The sequence below is a fragment of the Manduca sexta genome, chromosome 26 (assembly GCF_014839805.1).
Source record: "Manduca sexta isolate Smith_Timp_Sample1 chromosome 26, JHU_Msex_v1.0, whole genome shotgun sequence".
Lineage (NCBI taxonomy): Eukaryota > Metazoa > Arthropoda > Insecta > Lepidoptera > Sphingidae > Manduca > Manduca sexta.
Window position 1 is genome coordinate 15,098,528 of NC_051140.1, and position 10,529 is coordinate 15,109,056.

General features: G+C 32.4%; 3 protein-coding genes across 3 annotated transcripts; 1 reads left to right on the top strand and 2 right to left on the bottom strand.

The window, feature by feature from the left end:
• The first annotated feature begins 1,139 nt into the window (after window positions 1-1,139).
• On the top strand, window positions 1,140-5,612 carry LOC115451016. Its single transcript, XM_037443630.1, has 8 exons — window positions 1,140-1,259; window positions 3,586-3,721; window positions 3,893-4,045; window positions 4,130-4,209; window positions 4,292-4,428; window positions 4,546-4,743; window positions 4,859-5,045; window positions 5,398-5,612. The coding sequence occupies exons 1-8, from the start codon at window positions 1,248-1,250 to the stop codon at window positions 5,581-5,583; spliced, it is 1,089 nt and encodes a 362-aa protein (XP_037299527.1). The 5' UTR covers window positions 1,140-1,247; the 3' UTR covers window positions 5,584-5,612.
• LOC115454841 lies at window positions 5,607-6,707 on the bottom strand. Its single transcript, XM_030183553.2, has 3 exons — window positions 6,616-6,707; window positions 6,383-6,536; window positions 5,607-6,017 (listed from the first exon to the last, which is right to left on the bottom strand). The coding sequence occupies exons 1-3, from the start codon at window positions 6,653-6,655 to the stop codon at window positions 5,654-5,656; spliced, it is 558 nt and encodes a 185-aa protein (XP_030039413.1). The 5' UTR covers window positions 6,656-6,707; the 3' UTR covers window positions 5,607-5,653.
• A 194-nt stretch (window positions 6,708-6,901) lies between these two features.
• Window positions 6,902-10,529, bottom strand: LOC115451007 (pupal cuticle protein Edg-84A-like). The gene is made up of 4 exons (XM_037443631.1): window positions 10,436-10,529; window positions 9,922-10,036; window positions 8,711-8,885; window positions 6,902-7,175 (listed from the first exon to the last, which is right to left on the bottom strand). The coding sequence occupies exons 1-4, from the start codon at window positions 10,451-10,453 to the stop codon at window positions 6,956-6,958; spliced, it is 528 nt and encodes a 175-aa protein (XP_037299528.1). The 5' UTR covers window positions 10,454-10,529; the 3' UTR covers window positions 6,902-6,955.

The following is a 10,529-nucleotide window of genomic DNA, read 5'->3' on the forward strand; positions in this document are numbered from 1 at the left end:
ATTATAATCAGATGTAATTGAATCGTTAGAGCGATTCAAAACATGATAAAATACTCTAATCGAAAGTATTTAGTTTAATTGAAAGTTTTTACTACTTCGCTCTTTCTGGCGACCGCCACGCTTCGGCACTGTAATCGGTCTAGCTCCTAAACTACTTCTCAGCTCATTATGAAACTTCGCAGGGATTATCTATATAATAGTAGCTAGGCTTTTTAGAAAAAATAAAAAATATATAAATATGCCAACTTTGTGAAATTCAAGTTTGAAACTTTCAAACACATATTTTCAAAGAAAAAACATTTTCAATTTCCAAAATACAATAAAAAGCTCATTAAATGAAGTATTTATTTAATTGCTTTATTTATTTTATTGTAACATTTAAAAACTTGATAATTGATTCGAAGTGGCGTGTACCAGCCGGCCAGTCAAAACTTCAAAGTCCTTTAACTCGCTTACCAGGCTTTATACTTTAATAATATTTTGTATCTGGATCGAGGACATATACAGGTATAACATAATCAAATATTACGAAAATCTGAGACATCGAGTTTTTTTTCGTGCCCGCTTCACGTGGAATGCCCCATATATTTGTTGCAACATGCTACCTACAACACCAGTAAAATTTGTAATTAAAAATACCAATTACTTCTGACTGGCCGATCAAGTTGCATTATGTTTTTATTTTGTTACATTACTTTATGATACAATACTCTATAAAAATAACAAGTCATTGCGCTGTTGTACATTGTATAACTGAATTGTTTCTGTAAATGTCCTTGGCACATATACTGTTAAACAACCATGAATGCTCTGAAGGAGAGTCTGTCACTTGTTATCAACTTCTGGAATTTATGAAGGATCTAAAAACCAACCTATAATCGCACGTCATAGAGTTGCGTGCTTTCAGTGTATGAATCAAACTAAGTATAATTCGCGCGATATAATTTAATATGCACATTTGAGTCTAATTTTGTGTCAGCCAAAACCCAGAATACATTGATTCAAGACACCAAACATATTTGGTGATTGAGACCGATTCTACAAACGAATCTTTAGTTATTATAATTTGATTTTTAATATATTTAATTTTTGTTAAAACCTCTCTACTTTCTACATTGTTCTACACGCCGTCGACAATGATCCGGCAATGACAAATTACATAAACGTCTTTTACGTCACGTCAGTTGTGTATTGAATTGTTATTTTCACTTTATCTGGTTATAACTTTTGATATACGTTTACTTACAATGCTTAAAAAGGTACTGTGTATTATTTTATTCATATTGAACTCCTTCACGTGTATACCTTATGTTTAACTACTCTTGAATCATAATATCAGTTTTTTCGTCTGTTTTACACCCACTAATGCATACAGTACACAATATCACCCTTTTGGTAAATAGATCTATTTACTATTGACTTACACTCGTTTTCAATAAACGATTTCAATCTCAATCTCAATCATCAATCCTATTTTGAGAATAAACCAATCAAAATCACTTGTTTGCAAGCGTGTTTATTGAATATGACAGTATACGTACAGTCAGCTACAAAACTAGCTAAACAAATAAAAAAAATCCAATCGCAATTAAACGTTAGTCTCCGTATCGACAATCGTTTATTCTCCACTAAAATAAACTTCAGAGAGTTTAATTTATTTAAGACAAAGATAAAGAAATATTTTGATTGAAGTTAATCCCTAGAAGCATTTTGAGATTTCATTTTGTTCAACTACTTAGGTAGCAAGCATGTAGGTTTAACAAAGATCATAGCTTAATAAGTAACATTTTACTAGATGGTAGACCCCTCGCCTGCATGCTATGCATGCATGCATGGCTGGGTAGATACCGAAGCAAAGTTAATTTCGGCCACCAAGCAACATTGAGCCAACACGTGTGTGTTCCAGTTTGAAGGACATTGTAGTCACAATTACTGAATGACATTTAACAAACTGTGTCTGAAAGTGATGAGCGTCGGGCAATGGCATTCAGTGCTTTGTGATTCAAAGTGTTGGTGGAGTTGCTACTTTTTGGGTAGTCGTCTAGCTATCCATCAAGCGATCGGCTTGCTCGTCTCATCATTCATTTAGATAGAAAAAAAAACATAAATCAAATTTAGTTAAAAAATAATTTTGTAAAGAAAATTACTCTTAACAAGTTTTTTGGGTAGTCGTCTCACTAACCATCAGGTAATCGGCTTGCTCGTCTCATCACTAATTTATATGAAAAATACACAAATAAAAATAAAAGTTATTATTGTATGATAATTCTTTGTCTCTTGCTTCGTTTATAAAACGTATCATTCTATACGCTCTACATATAAAAGGGACAAATGAAATGGAATTAGTTTATATTATTAGTATTCGCTTAACATCTATTTCGTCACGGTAGAGTCCGGATGCAAATCCAATAAACGCTGCTACACGGTTATAATACAAAGAGGAACGACTTTGTACTTTCGCTGTCGATAGCTCGCGCAGCGTACATCTAAAGTGGAAGTGCTAACCTCTTAGCATTTGTAAATTGAATATAATTCTTGAACATACACTGTATATTAATTAGTACGGGTTCAGTGCTTTATATTTTTAGGAGAGCCAATAGCCAAAATTCAATAGATAAAATATTAAAAAATATATTTTGACAAAAAATAACCAAATGCACATTACGCGTTTATGCCTGAAGGATTAGGCTGAGGTGCAACCTGAACTCCCACTTTTCGTTAAGTGTTCCGTCCCATGATATGATAGGCGTCGAGTCTATTACCATATCGGGCGCAAGATCCGTACTCCGAGCCTGATACTGAGCAGAAAACCTCAAAATCACTTTGCCCAGGTTTCGAATCCGAAACTTCAGAGACGTGTAGCGCACGCAACATAAAATATTAATGCACTAATATGTGAAATTATTCTGCCTATACACGCATCAAATCAGCCCGAGTAACCACAGTCCCACCCTCTCAGTGAGTGGTCAGTTGCGATTCACACACTGTTCTAACTAGTCTTACAAATTCAGAATTGGGAAGCGTTTAAGACATAAAACTTCTCTTAGGCACAATTACATACACTCGAAACCTCTTTACTTATAATTACATAGGTTATTCAGAATGTGTTCTTCGGTATAATTTGTACGCCCTCCAACTAAATCGTTAGGCGTAAGCTTGCATTAGAATACAAATAATGTTATATAAACAAACATCGTCAGTTTATCGCTCACTTTTATCTATAGTATGCAAGTAGAGCACTACTTTGTGTTGTATCACGAGAATACGTAATTCCTGAATGTGCAAGAGTTGATGAAGTTTTAGATAATATAATTACATATAACTTTACTTAACCTCTTCCTCGCGATTTTGGTCGAGTTTGGCCAAAACGAACACTTTCGGTTGGTATGCCGGTGTAGGGTACACAGGGGTAGTGACTCGGTCCAATGCTCGCTCGGATTATGCTATACTCTTAAGTCGATACTTATGTCGATATAATGTCGATACATTGGACCTTAAGACCGGTGAAATCAACATAACCGTTCCAATCACGATTGACAAAAATTGGTGATTTTGAGAATGTTTTAACGTAACTTATTATTTCAGATTGCGAGCAAATCCTTAAATCATATGCAGAATAAAGAATGTGATATTCAATGTTTAATTTGCAAAAAATATTCTAATACAATTCTTTATGTTTGTGAATCTGGGCATTTTCTGTGCAAAAACTGTAGCAGCGTAGGTATGTATGTATTATCATTTCATAGTTAAATTATTATCTATGTAGTGGAAACCTGCACAATGTCCTGTACATGTTTGTTACATGTACAAAATAGAAAATACTTAACAATATTTATTTGAATGGAAAATACTTATTAATTATTAAATATTTAAAAATGTTTTTATGTTTTAGGACATGATGAGCCTGTCCAAGAAAGATCTAGAAAGAATATACAACTACATAGACAAGTCAATGCGTCTTTAAATGTATTTAACAAGACAAATAAGAGTTTAAAGGACCATGACTTGGCTAGTGGTGACAATGAAAAAATAGATAAGAATTGTAGTATGTTTTCATCTTAATAATAACAATATACTTTACTTTATACCGAATCTTACATATCATTTAAAATATCCATAATCTTTCCAGAGACTCAGAAACAAGAAAAAGACGATCAAGAAGCAGGCAATACAGATGATTCAAAATTTAAACAAATTAATACAAACTACGTATAGTTTTTTAATATTATTATACATAATTTTCTTTTTGATATTTTAATAGCCATTGAATATGTACTGATTATATTTTCAGAATGATGCCACTGATAAAACTATAATTAAATACAAAAATAATAACTTTAACGGAAGTACTTCAAGCATAGATTCGACATCAATTTACAAGAATGAAACAATTTACAAAGGATTAGAAAATAATGTAACCATAGCTCGGTAAAGTCTTTTATTCTTTGTAAAGACAAAGTAATTATAATGTATTTAAATATCTTATATCTTCTTTTAAAATCATTCAGCCGACCATCTCAATTGATAATAAAAACAATATTTCAGGCCTGTTAAATGTCCAGTAACAACATGTAGTAAAATGATAGCTGTTGACTCAACAATGCAACATTTTTACTTCGACCATTCCAAAGTTGCAAATATAACATTGAAACCAAGAAAAACACAGAGAATAATTCAGAAATCTTGTACCTTTACAAAAGATACTCAATGTATTTGTACTTTTAAACATCAAAATATTTCTGGGTAATATATTTGTTTGTTTGCTGGTATTAAAATAATTTACTAGCAGCTAAATTATAATTTGTTTTAGAAAATCTTGTCATAAAGTAACTAATTGATTTGCTTGCTTCTTTACAAGTGCTGAGTATCATCTGCTTTTAATGTGCGCAACAAAATATATGAACGTTAAGAAAACTACAGATGAAATTAACATTTCAATTACCAAAAAATATAACGACACACAAGGAAAATCGAAAATCTTTGAGAGCGATGAAATTCTTCTGCTATGGCTTTGTAAAATAGACAATAATGCTCATTCGTATAAAGTAAGCAAATATTATTCTATTTTTTATTAACATTCATGTCACTCTATTAGTCATTTTGTAAATTCTTATGAATACGGATTTGGACCTCAAGCAAACACAAAGAACTACGTGGGTTGATAGATCGCTAAAGCCTCGTCTCTTCTGCTAAACTGGCATAAAAGTAAAAGAATTCTTCCAATATACTGGAAAAAATAGACATATCTCGAAAATTGCAACACAATGCCGTACCTCACACAAGGTTTTTATCAAACTTAATTTGAGATTCATCCTAAAACCTATATTAATACCTATGACGCCATTCAATTTATTTTACATAATGTTCCGTAATTATAGTTATAAAGTTTTCTTGCAGATAGCCCTTTCTACAAAAGATAAGCTTTTAAGCTACAGCTTTGCTGGAGTACCAATTAATATCAGAGATAGCCAGGACGCCGACACTGTCTATGATAAATCAAATTGCCTTATCGTAAGAGGAGTTGCCGCAAATAGATTGTTGGACAATCACAATCAATTTAATATATTCGTATCCATTGTATGATTTAATTAAATAAAACACTTAAATAATAATCTTTTATATTTTATTGCTTCAAAGTTTACAAAATGAGAATCTAATTATTTTGCTTTATTTTCCTGTTAAAAGAATTTCGGATCCTACGTTTATCTTTATCTAAGTATATTCGTACTTTATCGTTGCTCCATTTTTTAGGATCGGTCAAATCCTTTTTATAATATACGTCGTAATCAGAAATATCTTTGCTATGTTTGAGATGGCTCACTTTGCTATTTGCTTTGTTAAGGTAACCAAGCGGATCGTTGTCTTTCATAGCAATGGCGGGGTAATTGATGTTCATAAAATCAGCCACAGTTTTAAAATGAGGCTCATCGGTTTTAGTTAAATATTCAAGTTTTTCATCTTGTATTGATGGTAGTTCAGGATTTCCATTTACAACCTTGATGCTTTTCAATTCGACCCTGTAAGAGAAACTCTTTCTATTGACGATTTTACTATATAACATATAAATCACTATCTGAAAAATGTTATAGGTCTCAGAACCGTAATATAAATCATAGTAATTTTGTAGTTTAAATTAACATCTTAAAATAATGCCTAATTTGACATGTGCCTATATTATAAAACAAATATATTTAAATATATGTTTATTGTAAAATATAGGTAGATATTGTCACTTTGGCTTTTCAAACGACCAGAACCTCAGTCCCCGCCGAGACTAGGAAGGCTACAATATCTTCGATATGTCGGGAAACAATTATAAGAAACCGCGATAAAATCCGATAAAACGTTTTATTTTAATATTTATCACACAATAATTTCATACCCATAACCTGCATCATCGGCATAGTATTTTACTTCTATCGGATTCCCTCCCTCATCCAGATAGGTGTATTTACCAATAACGGTGCCGTTTGGGTACCGCTTCTCATCTCCTGATTCAGGTTTCTTATTTAAATCAAGTTTAAAATCGTGTGAACCTAAAATAATGCACAAATAAACATCTATTTATCGTAAAAAAAACAGTTTATTTTTACACATTCACTCAGCGAAACTTACAAATTCCGCTAATAAGGAAAAGTAAATACAATGGACGCATTTTATACTAAAATAAATAGTCATAAATGCAGAAGATTACATTCAAAGAGAATTATAATATAGTGACCATAGTGACATTCAAAAGAAGTTATAATATGACATCTTTCTATTATAATTATCTATGCAATATATTTCTAGTTGTAAAAATATGAAATCGTATTGAAAGAAGGTTTAACTGCGAGATAGGGTTTCTTAAATACTCTAAAGTTAAATATGATCAAAGTGCTGTTCGACATATTACAGTTTGGTATAACGTGTTAGCATATCTAGATGGTAACATTTCATAATTTAATCCAAATAATCAATACTCCACGTAAGCACTAGGCGGCTTAATAAATCCATGAATGTACTTGTTTCCCGTAATTTCTTTATGAAAAGCATAATTTGTCGGTTTTTTCTTATTCTTCTTTGGTCTGGTCCAAGTAATAGAAGATTCTTCGTCGACTTGAGACTCTGAATGACCCATTGGCTGGACTACCAGTGGACTGCTTTGAATCTTGTTTAATTTGTCGTGACTTACTCTGTAAACCAAAATATGACACCTTCAATCTATTCCTTTACTGATATAATCCTATGCATAAGTTAATATTCTATATAGGAAAGTAACTGTCCGCATGTCTGTTGCATGCAGCAATGCATGCCAAATGTGTACAAAAATTTACTCATTTTCCAATGCCTGGTTAAACTTAATAGCAATTATCATTATGTTCACATTTGCTTCAAACTTAAATTTATATTATACACTTTAAATTCAGGCGTAAAAACATATAAAAACATATTTGTGTTGTGACAGGAAATACGGAGAACTTTTAATCCTACGTCGCACAAATGTTTAATAATCTCAAACTAGTGCCTGCTGGATTGATGATATAAAAGATGTAGCAACAAATCTTCAATGATAATGAAGTTATTTTGAATTGGTACACACATCAAAATTTGACTTTAGTACTTTATATTAAAAATAATAAATGTGTGTACTCTTGAAAAACCTTATTTAAATAAATAAATAAATAGATCAAAACAAAGTTCTTTACACCGATATAGCAAAAAGATGAATTGATCCTCATAGTAAATACGAAATAGACAATTACTTAAATGGAGACGTAGTGTATTGCGACCAGTGGCGGCCCTAAACGACGCGAAGCCACAGGCGAAAGCAAAAAGAAACAGACGCGAGGCCCCGGGCAGAGTAAAAAAACATTCCCCTGTTTTAACAGTTTCGTCGATAAGAACGTAAAAAAATGTCCTGCGAGGGACTGCGCGAGGCCTCTGTAAGCGCGAGGTCCCTTGCGGCTGCCCGGTTCACCTCCCCCAAAGGCCGCCTCTGACTGCGACATGCGCTATGCATTTGCGGCTCGTTAGAATACGTCGCTATGCCAGATTTAGCAATATTTACTTACAACGCTGTTGTTACTGTCCGATCGAACCGAATATATTATCTGCTATTCCCCCTCGAGGTGTCGGTCTATGTCTCTATGTAAATGTTAGTTTAGTACATAAACTCCCAGACTACTAAACGGTGTCAAATACCTACTATTTATTGTTATCATGGTGCTATAACAAAGGTGTGACTTTTTGCAAATTGTTGAGAGAATGTCTAGCAACGGTATTTCAGAGATTTTATTTCTAATCTATATCTTTAAACATTAATTTACTGCTATAATCCGCAGATTTTAGCTAATAGAATCCTCTAAAATTATTTGTACTTTAATGCATATCGCTAAAGTCGGTGTAGTCATTTTGGAGAAATCCCAGATACAAACCAAACAGAAAAAAATCGGATATAAAAAATAATCATGCATGAACATAGGAAAAAGCCTCGGTTCAAAATCGCGAACATTTCGCAAAGTCAGATCAAAGTGTCAAGATTGATAGTTTATTTACATGTCGAATAGCGTTCCGTGCCATAACATCCAAACATTTACACTAACCTAAATCTTGGTTATAATATATTTATTTACGTATTTAACATAATGATAAAATTACTGATCCTAAAAACTATTTGTATAGTTGTGTAGGACATTAGACATGTAAATATAAATAAATAATAAATAACCTGTATCCATTTTCATCGGCGACATATCTGTAAGTGCGCGGAATGCCGACCGCGTCCACGTATCCATAGCTGCCCACCACTGTTCCGTTGGAGTACCGCTCCTCGCTTCTAAACTGGATGTTGCCGCTCACTGGATCCGATATGTCATACCCATACGAATACGTACCGGGACTTCCTGGTTATAGAAATATTGTTATTTATTAATATCGAATAGAAGCCGGCGCATATATGGCGGAGCGCAGCGGAGATCATTTTTACTGTCTATTTTCGACATTGTCCTCATTGAATTAATATTCAAAAATCCATTAACACAACAATAAGAAACTATAAGACTGTTGTGTTAATTGATAAATTGCATTTTAATTGTTGTATTATCTTGTTTATAGAAATATTGTCATTTATCAATATTGAATAGGAATGATATAAGGCAGAGCGGAACGGAGACAATTTTTACCGTCTATCTATTTTCAACATTGTCTTCATTGAATTAATATTTAAAATCCATTAACACAACAATAAATTGCATAACACTGTTGTGTTAATTGATAATACAATTTAATTGCATTAAATTGTATTAATTAATTTTGAATATTATTTCAACAAAGACTATGTCGATAATAGTTTGATTAAAATTTATCTGCACTGCGCTCTGCCATATATGCGCCGGCCCTAGAAAATAATGGCCCTAAGTGTGTCGCATTCCAGGATCGGCCTGTATATATCCAGTTTTAAACAGGCCATGTGTCGACAGGCGAGGGATAATTAACTCTCGACTATCGCCACTTTATTCAGACCCTACTGCACTTATCATCAGGTGCAGTAAAGTCCTTTTGCCGTGGTCGTGCATATTATAATTAAGATGTAGTCATCTTTTACTGGCCGTATATCCCACTTTAGGAGTTAGATATATGTAGTATCAATGGATTTGATGTTTTGATAAATTATAAAACAAAATCTTTAGTGACACATATTTCGACGCTGGAATGAAATGGCAGTTCCTCTTTTCTACGCAAATTATTCGTCTGCTATTTGTTAAAGAAGTAGCTGAGGTTTTAGGTTTGCAAAGAATTGGCGCTAATTTGAACAATTTGATTATATAAATAAGGTAAGAAAGCCTTAATACTAAGTAATTTATAACCTAAAATATTACATTACAATTACAATGCTATAGTCAAAAATTAACTTTACAGAAAGATGGAATTCATCATTACCTTTAATATTCCTTAAGAAATATGTTGAATAAGTGTCGTCAGCTACACTAAGCCTTGGTTTTCTCGGTGCAGAATACACCTCCAGACAAAGCCAGAACAAAAGTATAACGTGCAACTGTGGAAATAAAACAAAGGAGTTAAAAAAAAACACACTTCTCGAAGTTTATAAAATTATTCTATCGTTAAAGTTAACTATTGATCCCCGATGAAAAAAGAGGGTTTTTATACATACAAGAATCACTTAAACTCATTCAGTATTGAATAATAAATAAATAGTAAATATCGTAACTTGTAACTCGTATAAAATAAATATAAACACTTTTTTTTATTATATTATTAACTGACAATGGGAACATGATTTACCCTGTGGTTAACCAGATAATTTAAAAAAAATAATCTTTCAAATTAAATCACTAAAATATTTTAAAGCAGAATCGCATAATTTATTTATTTCTAAAATTAACATTAAAATTATTGTTCCAATTTCAAAAGTTTACTACAAAATCTCACTCACCTTGAACCGAAAAGACATTGTTAAACCACATACACTTCAAATACTTAAACGCAGTGAACAGCGGAAGGACACAACCGAGACTCACATGTTCTTA